Source organism: Pollicipes pollicipes, unplaced genomic scaffold (genome assembly GCF_011947565.3).
Source record: "Pollicipes pollicipes isolate AB1234 unplaced genomic scaffold, Ppol_2.1 Scaffold_4295;HRSCAF=5057_pilon_pilon_pilon, whole genome shotgun sequence".
NCBI lineage: Eukaryota > Metazoa > Arthropoda > Thecostraca > Pollicipedomorpha > Pollicipedidae > Pollicipes > Pollicipes pollicipes.
This window is the reverse complement of record NW_023596461.1, coordinates 28,350,046-28,365,263: the sequence shown is the minus strand read 5'-3', so window position 1 is coordinate 28,365,263 and position 15,218 is coordinate 28,350,046. Positions and strand designations below refer to the sequence as shown.

The 15,218-nt window shown below is 56.4% G+C and overlaps 1 protein-coding gene across 1 annotated transcript; it reads left to right on the top strand.

Moving 5' to 3' along the window:
• Positions 1–2,056: 2,056 nt before the first annotated feature.
• LOC119097388 (Werner syndrome ATP-dependent helicase homolog) lies at positions 2,057–14,955 on the top strand. The gene is made up of 16 exons (XM_037220433.1): positions 2,057–2,077; positions 3,521–3,678; positions 4,175–4,318; positions 4,946–5,063; positions 6,103–6,214; positions 6,801–6,908; positions 7,589–7,782; positions 8,907–9,044; positions 9,668–9,803; positions 10,167–10,343; positions 10,937–11,052; positions 11,643–11,765; positions 12,171–12,321; positions 12,679–12,889; positions 13,273–13,524; positions 14,397–14,955. The coding sequence occupies exons 2-16, from the start codon at positions 3,562–3,564 to the stop codon at positions 14,541–14,543; spliced, it is 2,244 nt and encodes a 747-aa protein (XP_037076328.1). The 5' UTR covers positions 2,057–2,077; positions 3,521–3,561; the 3' UTR covers positions 14,544–14,955.
• Positions 14,956–15,218: the final 263 nt, after the last annotated feature.

The following is a 15,218-nucleotide window of genomic DNA, read 5'->3' as shown; positions in this document are numbered from 1 at the left end:
AGAAGCGGGATGCGCTGGGTGAAGGTTCATCTATTGAAATGGTCCTACACAAGCTGAAAAACATGCTTACTTATTGATATAGGTGCGCCAGGAAATAGCCTATCTTTATTTTGAAAATATTATATTTATTTAGCCGCAGTGCGGCGCCAGCACAAACAGTCGCCAGTGGCATGTCTTCGCAGCTGTGTGCATCACTGATGCGAGATGTGTATCATCACATCACATCACTGATGCGAGATGTGTGTACCCGCGAGGCCTATAAACGGCGCTGAATCGGTGGCATCGGTGCTTTGACATGAGGTAGACGATTTCTTGGTGTCTGTCGATTCAGACACTAAACCTTCCGATGACCCAAAATTGACCTCGATTTCCAACGTTAACATTGTCTTGGTCAGAATTGACTAGGTATGGTGCCTTTGCGAGAAGTGATTGGATCGTGATTCGCGTCAGTGTGAGGTGGAAGACTTTGTAATATTAGTGTTTCCATTGCATTAGTCTCCTCACCCTAAGTTTCATCACCTCACCTGTGCCTGGAGCGGCATGGATGTCACCGCGACCTAACCAGCCTTTCCGTCGCTCCCTCGGTGCACAGTTGGTGCGGGCCAGCCATTGTAAAGATCTCGCGTTGCTGGCCGGCGTTTCACGTCAAACATCAATGTGAAACACACTGCACTTAGTGGCCACATCCATGCATCGCGCTTCAGTTCTACGCACACTTGATCCGCCTGCCACACGGTGTGCCAGCCCGGAAGAGTTCGTTTAGCGTTTACCTCAGAACAACCCCGGCCCAGCGCACCCGGAGGGCAGCAACGCGTTCACCGCACATGGATGTTGCATCAATGGCCTTTTTCAAATTAGAATTGGTTCGCAAATCTGACCCGTTGCCCTTCAGTTCCAAACACAGTCTGTCGACTTGGAAAGAGCCTGAACAATGAATCGGGATCAATCACACACTTTGTCGGATTTCTGCGTGCCCGGAACACGTGAAGGCCCCCGCCCCCTGCCCTCCACGTAAAGACCGCAGAGTCCCACCCTCTTTGGCCCGTCTCCAGGAACCTACCCCATAGTGGCCACGGTGCGGAGCGCCTCGAGTGACCGAGATCCACGGCTTACGTAGTGTGTGCGCCGGGCTGATACAAGCCTTTCGATTGCGCATGCGCACCACCCAGCTATAGCATCTGGCACACCTGATCCGAAGTTTTCAACCGCTTGGCGGCCGACCTCGGCCTCCCGAGCCAGCGTGGCCGCCACCCACCATCCAGCAAGAGTTCTCTAAATCAGCGGAACCTTGGTGCCGTTTACAGCCGAGGCCCGCGCTATACACAAAGGGGACGGTACCCGTCTACTGTTCCAAGCGCCCGCACCATGTCGACCGCAGAGCGGCACGCGAGCGCCGCACCGCCGCGGTTGAAGATGTGTGCAACATTCGCCATTCACCCCGTTCACTCAGCTCTTATCTCGTGCGGCGCTACCGCCGGCTTCCGGATGAAAAAAGCCTCCTCAATGGTCCGGCGGAAAGATACTACAGTAATTATCCAGATATGAATCCCAGAGAAAGTGCACTGACTTGACTGGCACGCAATGGTGAGCTGGCAGCTGCTCCGTGGCGGTGAGCTCAGCCGGTAGGAGACCGTGTGGCGTCATTGTGTGGCACGTAAGATCCCCCGCCCATTTTTTCATCGCACTCCCGCGCAAGGCACACGTCGCACGCCCTTTATGGCTCGCCCTCTACTGCGGGCGCCACATTAGTGCTAAGGGACCATCGCGCAACTGGGGATCAAATACCTGGGGCCCCACGTGGGAGCCGAATAAGCTAGCCACTCGGTCATTACGCCCTTCACCAATCAATCCAGGGCGACCCGTCTAAAATACCGGAATATATTGATACCATAAAAGTTATGACAAGTTGTCTGCGAGGAAGAATTTTCTATTGTGTAAAATCTGACGCCTTTTGGCCTGACTTAGGGTCACCGAATTTGGAACTGCAACAGGGAACCCTGTATGGGGCATCCAATGGTGAAGGTTTGGCAGTGATCGGTCTAGCAGGCCCTGAGATCTGAATTGTCTGCATTTGCATGTACAGTTTTCCCTTCGCCTTTTCGTAGTGTTTGACCTTGGGTCAGGTCTCAAAATTATCATGTTATCAAAGGTTTTAGGACGATCGGACGAGTCGTCTCGGAAAACTTGCATGTCTGCGTCATATGCCGGTTTTTTAGACCGCTGCTAGCAGAATTGGCGCCCGATGATTTGATTTCAAATGCTGCGCGTATTGGACTTACTGAAACTTGCATAACTAACGCATGATCCCTAATGTTTTTTTTTATCGTACGTGAGGCTGTTGGGGACGGTGTGGTCAGTGGACGGGGGTAGGGATTTATGTGCACGATTGGGCTTACAATAATTTTAAGACAAGTTCGAGCGTTGTGTATAGTATCGTAAGCAGGTGTCCACAATTAAGCCGGTTAGGACAGAACGGAAGATGTGGCCTTTGAGGAGGGATTGTTCTTTAAGAATGCTGGGTTGTTATTCGGGTGTAGGGCAGACTGGAAAATGCGTGCTGCTCCAAATATGTCAGTTTTAGTAGTATGATTACAAAAAGTCAACATCTTTATTGGGAAACTTTTGGATCATGCTCAACTATAGACACCCGTAGTACACTAATTGTTTCTTGAGTGCAGGAGAAGGGTCAAAACAAAAATAGCATAATAACATTACCTTTATTTGCTAATTTAATGGCTATAATAGTATAGGCACTCAAAGGGCTTGAACACTAATTGTGATACTGTGGTGCACCTTTTGGCAGCATCTTGAAACTGTTAATGCTACCCTTTTTCTTTTTCTCTTTAAGGTGTGAGCTTTTGCATACTTATGTTTGATTGGCTAGCATGCACCCAAACATGATGTCTTTACATAGTAGGATTATAATGTTAGGTTAGATAATGTGATGATTTTGCATAAGGTGATGTTATGTGTGCCTGGATCCCAGGGGTGAAGCCAGGATCTTTTGGCTCCATATTTTGGGGATCCTTGTATGAGCCCCTTAAACCAATTCCGGCCTTGGGCCAAACTTAAAAAGTTACCTGGAAACATATCCACATGTCCTAGTGCAGTAGAAATTGAATTTAAGTAAAATTTCAGTGCACATGCATATGCAACATGTTGTAAATTCCAGTGCTTGAAGTTTGGTGGACAATAGAGCCAATATTGCAGGAAATAATGATGCTGGGAAGGAAATTTTACACCTACTTCCAAATATTTCTTGCACTTAAGTGATCCAACCATTGAGCACAAGGTGTCCTGGCCAGAGCTTGGTGTATGCTGGTGTGAGCAGGTTCAATACACCAGGGTTGAGTAGATGTCTGTTGCATTAGATGTATTTTTTGCAGGCCCCCCTGGCCCATGCCTGGATGGAACACTGCCTGTGTGTTAGGATTACAACATATATGCCATTGTCTTTTTTCAGGGACTGAAAACTGGATTTTGACATGAACAGGTTCTACTTTATCCTTGTTTGTTTCAGCTCAAACTGATGTCTTCCATATAGTTACAAAACAAGAGAAGATGACTTCAAATGCCACTCCTGCCCCAGAGCCATGCCACCTGGCCACTCTTCAGAAGTATTTTGGGCATCTGCAGTTCAGAGCCAAGCAGTGGGACATTATTTGGAGAGTCTTAAATGTAGGCAGAATGTGCATGTTCTACATCATGAGAGTGTTTATGAATTGTTTGAAGTGTTTTGTAGTTTGTTGTGCTGCTGAACTTCTGCTGTTGAACTTGATTGCACTGCTGAACATCTTCTGTTAGACTGTGCCCTCAGTTATCATGCTTATATCTGATTTTGAAATTATGAGATGTGTCATGTTAACTTTGTTGTGGTGTGCCTGAACTTTGTCTCTAAAAATTAGAGCCATCAAGTCATCAGGGTCATCATCAGGTCATTCAAAGTTGAACCTGGCTCATCTAAATGGGAGCGTGCCGGCTTGTGTTGCTTGGCATGCTGTTTCAATGACTATGAACCACGCAGCTACACATTATGTTCAAACAAATTTGACTGAGAAATATTTTTCCCAGTCCAAACCGCTTTGGTTGTCAGGTATGCAGTGGCTTCTCCATCCACTCAGTAATGCGTTCTGTGCTGGCGAGCCACCCTCGTTACCGCCAGCACCCGCCGCAGGGCGCGTGTGACCAGCTGGCGGTGATGGCCACCGGGTCGGGCAAGTCGCTCTGCTACCAGTACCCGGCCGTGCACCGGGCCGGCCTCAGCGTGGTGGTGTCCCCGCTCATCTCGCTGATGGAGGACCAGGTCCTCTCGCTGCAGGTGCGCGGGCATCCTCCGCTTCAGACTCCTGGGTCTGGCATCAGCATGGGCTGGCTGGCGTCAGCGTGGGCGTGGGCGTGGGTGTGGGCGTGGGCGTGGGCGTGGGCGTGGGCGTGGGCGTGGGCGTGGGCGTGGGCTGGCTGGGGAGGGGGAGGGCAGATTGGGTTCTGGAGTGGCCATGGTATGTTGCCTGCATCACTCTTCCTGGCTGCTGGGGGAGGCGGGGGAGGGGGGGGGGGGGGGCAGGCGCTCGCGTTGTATGCGATTATGTCACCCCGCCGTCCGGCGCTCGATGCCGTCAATATGGACTCCGTGGGCCATAGAGGCCGCGCCACACAGTAGCATGAGGTATTTATCAACATCCATGCTATTTTTTGCTCCTTTATGGAGGAATGATGGTCTGAAAGGTACACTTATTGTGTTATTTGGTGAGCATTAACGCCCCACCAAATTGTGCGCAATGCCCCCCTCTCTCGCCCAAAAAACAATTTCATGCAAGTGACCTCAATAACTCGTAGAATATCTCCTTAACATTAGGCACTTTGTTAGATTAAAGATGATGACTGCATTCTGTGTTAACCCCCCTACCAAAAGCAGCAGCTGTGTAAGCTGCTGGCCATGTTCCAGCTGTCGGGGATCGCCGCCTGCCTGCTGGGCAGCGCCCAGACCCGCTCCGGTGAGGTGATGCGGGACCTGCGGCGGGGCAAGTACCGCGTCCTCTACATCACGCCCGAGTTCGCCGTCGGTGAGTGCCTGTACAGGTCGCTCCGTGGTGGCCGTCAAGGGACTGCTGTGCGTAGAGGTCTCGCATAAACCCGTACAGTGCTCTCTTCCACAGTGAATTGTGTGTGACAGGTGGAGTCACCGATAATCCTTAAAGGCTGTAATGTTGCCATTTTCAGTTATTTACATGGTTGCCCGGATTTTGTCACAGCTTACGGCGGGCACGTCCCCAGCGGCGTTCAGACCGCCCAAAATGCTGAAAGTACGGCAGTAATGAAAAACGCACTTATTTTGGGTGACGTTTAGCGGCAATGAATCGAGCCATGTGCCTTCATCCCGGTCTCATGGCGTGGTGTGTCAGCTTTACCACTTCCTGCAACTTCCATCATTTTTGCAATGTTGTCTTCATCATGCTGTACAGCGATGCGAAAACTTAATCATATCTCGGAAGACTGTGGCAGCCCTTTTACCAAGAAGTGCCGAACAGCACATCTCGTTCTGATTTTTTTCCGTTTCCTAAAATTTTACATAGGTATAGGGCTGTCTTCACCACAAGGATCCCGTATCCAATACCGCACCTCTGCAAACTAAATGAGTGTTCACTAATAGCAAACTCTGCAACTGATTTGCGGGCATGTCAGCTTTGTCTGCATCTGTCCGTTCACGCGTCTTGTAAGACATCAGTACGAACATTGTGGAACATTCCGGGATTCTAGGGGACGCTTATGAGATGTAACGCTTGATTATGTAGTGTAGCGATGCGCGATCAGTTCAGACTGGTACTACGCACTTAGCAAGCGCAGAAGCGGTCAGGTGCAATGGTTGCACTGGATGGTATGGTAGCTGTCGCTCACACGGGCTTCACTACGCACTCAGTTGCTGAGGCGATATGACGTCGCCTGCCTCCCATCCTGGCAGGAAGGGTGGGCACCGCGGGGATTCCAAACCGTGGCTCTGGTCTTCCAGACGCAAGGCTGAGCCATTACACTATTGGCACCCTGCAGGATATGGGGAATTTGCGTCATTAGTCGTGAACAAGCAATGTATCCCCCCTCCCCCAGAAAATATGCAGTTTCTGCAAGAGCTGGTCGACTCCGCGGGCGTAACGTTGGTGGCAGTGGACGAGGCGCACTGTGTCAGCCAGTGGGGTCACGACTTCAGGTCCTCCTACAGGTCCGTCTGCTCCCTGGGACCTACCGTCGGTTAGACTGTTGTGCAGCTCAGGCGTTCGCGACGGATGGGCCAGACCATACATCTGATCCGTCATCGCCACCTGGGTACATGTCCTGGGTGCTGGGCTTTAATTGGGCATGTGGCCAAGCGGGCCGACATCAAATGCAGAAGCTGGCCACGCGGATGAGCTATTGTGATCGCCATTGGCGTTTGTTAGTTCACGTGGAGTTTGCGAACGTTTGTTTTACTTGCCGCGGATGTCTGCACAACATGTTAAGGTGAAAAGGCTGCAGTTGCTATGATTAGTTTGTACATATGTTGTTGTGACGCTTCTTTCATGCGTGTTATCTGTTTCGCATGCATGTTCAATGCACGTGCTCGGCTGGCGAACGTCGTTCTCTGCTTTGGACGTCCCGACCTCGATGCGCGGTCTGCCTGCTGCCTGTGAATTTGTCCGCCTTCCGTGGATCCTGCATGGAACAGTCAGTCCGCTTTCCCCAGTGTCACACTGTGTGTGAACGTCAGTGGCCGGTCCTTAGTGACGGCCCGTTTTTTGGGAGCTGACAAATGTTCTTCGGGGCCTCAGGAAGCTGGACGTGCTGCGGAAAGGGTTGCCAGGTGTGCCGATCCTGGCGCTGACGGCGACAGCCACGCCGGAGGTTCGAACAGACATCGTCCGCTCGCTTGAGCTCAGGTCAGCTGTCGTGCTGTGGCTCAGGTCAGCTGTGGCGCTGTGGCCCAGGTCAGCTATGGCACTGTGGCCCAGGTCAGCTGTCGTGCTGTGGCCCAGGTCAGCTGTGGTTCTGTAGCTCAGGTTAGCTCAGGACAGCTGTGGCGCCATGGCTCAGGACAGCTGTGACACTGTGGCTCAGGTTAGCTGTGACGCTATGGTTCAGGTTAGCTGTGGCGCTGTGGCTCAGGTCAGTTGTGGTTTTGTGGCTCAGGCCAGCTGTGGTTCCATGGCTCAGGTCAGCTGTGGCGCCATGGCTCAGGTCAGCTGTGGCGCTGTGGCTCAGGCCAGCTGTGGCGCCATGGCTCAGGTAAGCTGTGGCGCTGTGGCTCAGGTTAGATGTGGCACTCCGCCGTGCCCGCCTGCCGCCGGACAGTGCCAGTACATATCACGTAGGCGCGATGGTGATTGCAGAAATTTGCGCTGGTTGATATTATTTATTGTTGTACTTTTGATTGTTCCAGCGATGTGTATGCTACGACAAAATTTGCGCGCTGGATGTAACATGAGTCCATCAGGTTTTGAAAACGTTAGAATGTGTCCTCGTCAACGATAACTATGTGGCACCCCCGGAACTAATAACGCTGCCGGATTCAACGGTGGCAGTGTTGTAACTGACCGCAAACTACCTTGAATCTCCGCAGGAACTGCGTCACGCTTGTGACGTCTTTCGATCGCCCGAATCTGTTTCTGGAGGTGCGGGCCAAATCCTCGAGCGCCCTGGGTGACCTCACATCACTCATGCAGCGAGTCGACGGCAAGTGGCGCTTCGATGGCGCCACTATCGTCTACTGCCCCACGCGCAAGGTCACTGAGGTCATCCACACCGCGTTTCTCAGTAAGTCCAAGTGACGGTATGTTCTGAATTTTTACTTAAAAAGTTGACCGCAGATCAGGGTTGGGGTCTGTGTTAACGCATGGTGGTGCTGTCTACCGGATATCATCGTGGATTAAGCGGCTGCGATGCGTTTGACGCTGGTGTGCCGCGCTGGCTGGTACAATGTGGGTGTGACTGACATCTTCGTGACGGTGTGATATGACGTCTAGGCGGAAAGCGTACCCATGAAATTTATTTGGTGTAGTTTCGACAACTTGTCTGTTTAGAAACGTTACGCTTTCGAGCCTCGGTGACATGCCGTCTTTATCGCATGAAGTGTGCATGCTCTCTCATCGAGGAGATCTCCCGCGTCAGGTGAACTGTGGTGCGAGGCGTTTATCAGGAAGCGGATCTGGCCTCCACCAGGTCTGACTGGTGTCTTTCTTCGTGACTCAGACCTGTCGAGTCTGATCGAGGTGTGGCTCCGGCAGACTCCGGGGTACCATGTATGATGTACCACCTCGTGACTCAGTCCTGTCGAGTCTGACAATGGTGTGACTCCGGGGTACCATGTGTGATGTACCACCTCGTGACTCAGTCCTGTCGAGTCTGACAATGGTGTGACTCCGGGGTACCATGTGTGATGTACCACCTCGTGACTCAGTCCTGTCGAGTCTGACAATGGTGTGACTCCGGGGTACCGTGTGTGATGTACCACCTCGTGACTCAGTCCTGTCGAGTCTGAGCCTGGTGTGACTCCGGCAGACTCCGGGGTGCCGTGCGTGATGTACCGCCTCGTGACTCAGTCCTGTCGAGTCTGAGCCTGGTGTGACTGCGGCAGACTCCGGGGTGCCGTGTGTGATGTACCGCCTCGTGACTCAGTTCTGTCGAGTCTGAGCCTGTTGTGACTCCGGCAGACTCCGGGGTGCCGTGCGTGATGTACCGCCTCGTGACTCAGTTCTGTCGAGTCTGAGCCTGGTGTGACTCCGGCAGACTCCGGGGTGCCGTGTGTGATGTACCGCCTCGTGACTCAGTCCTGTCGAGTCTGAGCCTGGTGTGACTCCGGCAGACTCCGGGGTGCCGTGTGTGATGTACCGCCTCGTGACTCAGTCCTGTCGAGTCTGAGCCTGGTGTGACTCCGGCAGACTCCGGGGTGCCGTGTGTGATGTACCACGCCGGCATGAGTCTGCCTCAGCGGAAGGCATCTCATGAGCAGTTTGTCCGCGACAAGGTGTCCGTCATCGTCGCTACGGTGGCTTTCGGCATGGGCATCGATAAGCCAGGTGCGTAGCTGATGTCTAGAATTGAGGCCCGACGTACACAGCATGATCTGTGAGGCGGGCAGCGTAGCACTCAGGCAGCAGGTAGCGCTGGGTGGCTGCGGCTGAGAGTTTAGTGAGCATGAACAGGTGGGAATTAATAATGTGCCGAAACAGCATAGATACATTTTGAACCTATTGGATGTGAAGCTACGACAGATCAGTCCTCGGTGAAACGATAGGTTTCAGTGTTAACTGGCGAGCCAGCTAGGCGAGAAGCACCGTCCTGCCTGATGTGTGCCTCTCGTTGTGGACCCCTGGCGCGCCGTGCGCCGAATCTGACCCGCCGCCGTTCCCCGAGCTGACCCGCCGCCGTTCCCCGAGTCTGACCCGCCGCCGTGCCCCGAGCTGACCCACCACCGTGCCCCGAGTCTGACCCGCCGCCGTTCCCCGAGCTGACCCGCCACCGTGTCCCGAGTCTGACCCGCCGCCGTGGCCCAAGTCTGACCCGTCGCCGTTCCCCGAGTCTGCCCCGTCGCCGTTCCCCGAGCTGACCCACCACCGTTCCCCGAGTCTGCCCCGTCGCCGTTCCCCGAGCTGACCCGCCGCCGTGACCCGAGTCTGACCCACCGCCGGCCTGGCTTCAGATGTGCGCCGTATCGTGCACTACGGCGCCTCGCGGGACGTGGAGTCCTACTATCAGGAGATCGGACGGGCCGGCCGCGACGGTCAGGCGGCGGCCTGCACCGTGTTCTTCAAGTCGGCCGATTTCGTGCTGCACAGGTGAGGCCGGCGCGTGGCCAAATTGACCCGCCGACGGATGGGGGCACCTCCGGACGGCAGGTGGCGACGCGTGGGGTGACTGATGCCAGGTGACCGAATGGTTCTGCGCATAATAAGAAACGCTATTCCGATCGAGGTGAACGTAGATTTGGGACCAAGCAGAGGCGGCGCCGTTGACCCATTGATGACACACGCATCGTCTCTTGGCGTCGCAGGACGTGACGTGGGAAGAGCGCACGCCGCACCGCGCAGCATTCGGAGGGCAGCGAATTCTGCGGATGCCTCGCGTGCTGCTCAGCATCGATTATGTGACGACAATCGTCTGCCGCCATCCCACCGTGACGCACGTCACGTGTTGCGCAGACACTTCCTGGGTACGGTGAACTCGGCGTCGTACCTGCAGCACCGGCTGGACATGCTGACGAGCTTCGAGGCGTTGCTGAGCGGCACCGGCTGCCGCCGCCGCGCGCTGCTGCGCCACTTTGACTCGGTCGCCGCGGCTGGCGAACGGCACGGTTGCTGCGATAACTGCAACAACAAGTGAGCCGCGGCCGGTCCGGGCTGCCGCAAAGAAACCCGGCATGGCTTCGTGAAGCCTTGAGGGGAGCATGGCCACAGACCCGGGGCCAGGCCCACGCCGCTCACAGGCCCTGGCGGGCAGGTTTGTAGGCTCATCTGCTGGTATTCGCGACCACAAGCACAGATAGGGCCTGTGTTCTTCGTCGTGCTAAAAGCTGCCGATGGGACTGGGGGCCGTTTCAGTTCAGACAGAGTTGGGCGGCGTGATAGCGCAGTCGACAGTATCGGATCTGGACGTAGTCGACGGTGTCGAATCTGGGCGTGGGAAAGCCGAGTGGGCTCGACGGCTGAAGCTGCGGTCACTGCGAGCTGATTTGAGAACCGCTGTCCTTGCGCCCTCCAGAAAGACGCGTGACGTCACTCGCCGTGGTTGAAAAGGACGCTCGTGGTTCCGACCATCGTTAATTACAAAGCCTTCGGAGCGCCGCCGCTGTGACTCGGCGCCCGCGTAGGTGGCCGTCCGTCAGTGGCGCCAGTTCGTGCAGGGCTGGCGCCGCGGCCGGCCGCCGCCGTGGGCCCCGACATGACGCCGCCGCCTCGGTCGGTCCGCGCAGGTATGGCAACAAGCGGACGGCCGGCCCGGACGCCACCGAACAGGACGGCGGCCGCAATTTCGCGGCGCAGGCGGCCATGCTGCTGGGGGCCGTGCAGCTCTGCAAGGGACGGTCCGGTGAGACGCGTGCCGCCGCCGACGGCCGGCCGGGCACCCCGGACACGGGCCGCGGCGAGGGCTCTGTCCTTAGGTGCTGTAGAGCTCGTGTCGCGTCTACCCGCACTTCCAGTATGTAATTCATCTTTGGCTCAACGCTGTAACCCGTTTGGGTGCGTTGGACCTTGTGTGCTAGATTCGGTTGGAACTTCCATATGCGTTGATCAACGTTGATTGATAAATCGATTGGTGTTTGACTGATTGATTGATTGATTGATGACGGACGGTTCGATTATTGCAAACGTTGATGCTAACGTCCTTGTGACTTAAAGGCGTTTCGTACATAAACCACGTAATCGCCTCAAGGTACTTAACTGTAAAGCTCTTGGTTTTCATTGCTTTTATGCTGTGATGCTGTCGTACGTGTACACAGAATATAGGCTTATTAGTTGCGTTTGTATTTAACACCGGCCGGTGGTAGATGTGACAAAAACCAATGAACGGACGGAACGGACGATACAATGCAGTGCCATAGAAATGGATGAATATGAGATGGAACGCACTGTGATTATGTTTACCTGATGTCTCAAGGTTGTTGCTGATATTTTCAGGCTTGAGTACGCCCATCCTTTATCTGCGAGGCTCGTCAAACAAGAAAGTCTGGGAGTGGCTGAAGGAGCAAGAAGGCCATGGCTCGGGAAAGGAATACTCAGATGTGTTTTGGAAGGCGCTAGGTTCGTGAGTTATTCCAGCGTTCATATTGAGAATGATAATGTCGCTGTCCTTATTTTGTCTTGTGAAATATATTATGCTTCATGGCATATCTTGGTAATAATAAAGGCGTGTTGCCAAAATACCAAGGTATCTATACCTCCTTTCTCCTGGGTTTTTTCTCCGAGGAATGATGCTATTACTACTGTGCTATGCTGACATTTTGGCTTAACGCTTGTGCACTGACGTCTGGCTACTCTGAAGCATGCATAGCACCCATCTGTAGTCATGTTACAAGCAACACTTTCAAAACACCTGTCTGTGCCTTATCTTCAAATTAATCTTGATTTGTTTACCTCTGTGCCCTATGTACAATCTGACCATCGGGTGTGAAAGTTTGTCCGTTGACCTGTCCTTCACCGCCGCAGGGAAGATGCTGATGTTCGAGAAGTACCTGGGCGAGCGGGGCGGAGGTGCGATGCGCGCCCGAGGCGGTGCCATGCGGGGTCGCGGCCGCGGCGCGCCCAGCTTTTTCACCACAGTACACGTCACTGCCAAGGGCGAGGAGTTCTTGAAGGCGTGAGTCAACCCGCTGCCGCCGTCTGCTTCGCATCGCGTGCGTTGCTTCTCGGTGGCTTCCACGCCGTCATTGCTTTGTCCCGAATTTGGCCATGTCCGCTGCCCAGCGTACCAACCGAGTGCAAAGATTAAAGACCTCATACGCACCATGTGATCCTTGCAGTCGGCGCGCCCTCATGCCCATATCATCATCGTCCTTTGAGAGCCCTTTGTGCGTCTTGTTATGTTGCACAGGTTGTACTTTCGGTGTGTTGGTTGATTCGGTGACCTCATGCTATCACGCCATGTTTGTGCCGGCCGGTCTGCCGCCGCCACGCTACGACGTCGGCCGGCCCGCTCACGCGCCCTGTGCCTCAGCTATGCCCGTGATCGCGCCACCCGGCTGGAGCTCGTACCCACCGAGGGCATGCGCGCGCAACAGCGGCCCAACCACACCGACTTCGCCGACGTGACGGCGGCGGCTGGCTCGGCGCGCCGCCAGGTGCTGCCGGACCGGCCGGCCGACGACCAGGCCGTGTGCGGCGTGACCGTCGAGCCGCTGCCCGACCCGACCGAGCTCAAGTACCGGGTACGCCCCAGCGGCCCCGCTCGCGCTCAGGTCGCCCACGCCCGGGCGGCATCCGGCCGTCGGCGGCCTAGCTGGTGTCATGCCCGGAGGCGGTGTCTGACCGTCGCCGCCGGCGAGTCCGATCGCTGATGTCAGCCCGCGAGCGACGCCGGTCGGGGCGCGCCGCAGCTGTCGTAGCCTGCTCAGGTGTCTGATACGGTCCGCGTCCGGCCGCATCCTCTGAACTGTTGGCCCCGCAGCTGCGTCTTGCCTGCCTGCGTCACGCGTCCCGCCCCCGGCCGCTGTACCCGTCTGCCCGCGTCCCGGCCTCGTTCGCCGTGTCCATCCGTCTGCGTCCCGCCCGCGGCGGCTTGCGCGCCTGACCCCGCCGCCGGCGTCGCCAGGGCCTGCTCTACACGGAGCTGCTGGCGCTGCGCTCCCGCCTCAGCGACCAGCTGGGCGTCATGCCCTACATGGTGGCCAGCAACAAGACGCTGCTGGAGCTGGCGCGGCGGCGGCCCAGCTCCGTGCGCCGGCTGGTCGCCGTCGAGGGCGTCACCGACATCAAGGCGCAGAAGTACGGCTACGAGATCGTGGAGCTCATTAGCCACATGGCGCTCAAGTACAACCTCTCCACGGACAACTTCCCCGAGCAGGTGCGGGCCGTAGCGACGCGAGGGCTGGCCGTGCGCGGCCGACCGCGCGGCGGCGGGACCGAGAGGTGTTCGGGAGTGGTGATCCCGGTATGGGGTCCGGGAGTGGTGCCCGGAAGAGATGTCCGGGAGTAGTGTTCGGGGTGGTGTTCGGGAGTGGGGATCCCGGTACGGGGTCCGGGAGTGGTGCCCGGAAGAGACGTCCGGGAGTAGTGTTCGGGGTGGTGTTCGGGAGTGGTGATCCCGGTATGGGGTCCGGGAGTGGTGCCCGGGAGAGATGTTCGGGAGTAGTGTTCGGGGTGGTGTTCGGGAGTGGGGATCCCGGTATGGGGTCCGGGAGTGGTGCCCGGGAGAGTTGTCCGGGAGTAGTGTTCGGGGTGGTGTTCGGGAGTGGTGATCCCGGTATGGGGTCCGGGAGTGGTGCCCGGGAGAGATGTCCGGGAGTAGTGTTCGGGGTGGTGTTCGGGAGTGGGGATCCCGGTATGGGGTCCGGGAGTGGTGCCCGGGAGAGTTGTCCGGGAGTAGTGTTCGGGGTGGTGTTCGGGAGTGGTGATCCCGGTATGGGGTCCGAGAGTGGTGCCCGGGAGAGATGTCCGGGAGTAGTGTTCGGGGTGGTGTTCGGGAGTGGGGATCCTGGTATGGGGTCCGGGAGTGGTGCCCGGGAGAGATGTCCGGGAGTAGTGTTCGGGGTGGTGTTCGGGAGTGGTGATCCCGGAGTGGCGATCTGCCATGCAGATTGGCGTGCTCCAGTATGCGACAGATGCACTGGTGTCATCTTCATTGCTGATGTCCTTGGCTTGACGCCAAAAAGTCCGCAACGACTGCGCGCCACAGCGCTGACCGACGTGCGTTGTGACTCGCGCCGCTGCCGCCAGGCGGCGGGCGCGTCGGGGCCGTCGGCGGAGGAGGAGGAGGCGATGCTGATGCACATGTCGGATACGCAGCGCCACAGCTACGTCAGCGTGTGCCGGGACGGTCTCAGCGTGGAGCGAGCGGCCGCAGAACGGTGCGGACTCGTCTGAACCGGAGCCCATCCTCTTGCCAGTCCTGGTGGGGCTGCACGGGGAGAGGAGAGCGTCGGCGTTCTGCAAGCTTCAGCTTCGAGGCGACTCTTTTGGATCCGTGCCAGATTGTCACGAATAATGCAGGATTGCCAGCATCAGTATCTTTTCAGCGAAGCCGTGGGGCATCCATAGCAATTTTGCGGGGATGTTTGATTACCATGAATGGGGCGAGATCAACAGCATCATTTCATTGGAGCCGTGAATGCCTTGGATTTATGGAACGCTGTCATCCTGTTGCGGGTTGTACGAAGAACCTCTGTTCACTGAAGCCGTACTGCCACTGTGCCAGTGACCGTGCTCACCCATGCGGGCTCTGTTCACTGAAGCCGTGTCGCCGCTCTGCCAGTGACCGTGCGCGCCCGTGCGGGCTCTGTTCACTGAAGCCGTGTCGCCGCTCTGCCAGTGACCGTGCGCACCTGTGCGGCTCTGTTCACTGAAGCCGTGTCGCCGCTCTGCCAGTGGACCGTGCGCGCCCGTGCGGGCTCTGTTCACTGAAGCCGTGTCGCCGCTCTGGCCAGTGACCGTGCGCACCCGTGCGGGCTCTGTTCACTGAAGCCGTGTCGCCGCTCTGCCAGTGACCGTGCGCGCCCGTGCGGGCTCTGTTCACTGAAGCCGTGTCGCCGCTCTGCCAGT

Excerpts from the sequence above, each read along its gene's own strand:
- LOC119097388 (XM_037220433.1), top strand. The coding sequence starts at position 3,562 with ATGACTTCAAATGCCACTCCTGCCCCAGAGCCATGCCACCTGGCCACT. Across the intron at positions 7,783-8,906 it reads CATCCACACCGCGTTTCTCA|ACTCCGGGGTGCCGTGTGTG; the intron begins GTAAGTCCAAGT and ends TGACTCCGGCAG. Across the intron at positions 10,344-10,936 it reads TGCGATAACTGCAACAACAA|GTATGGCAACAAGCGGACGG; the intron begins GTGAGCCGCGGC and ends CGGTCCGCGCAG.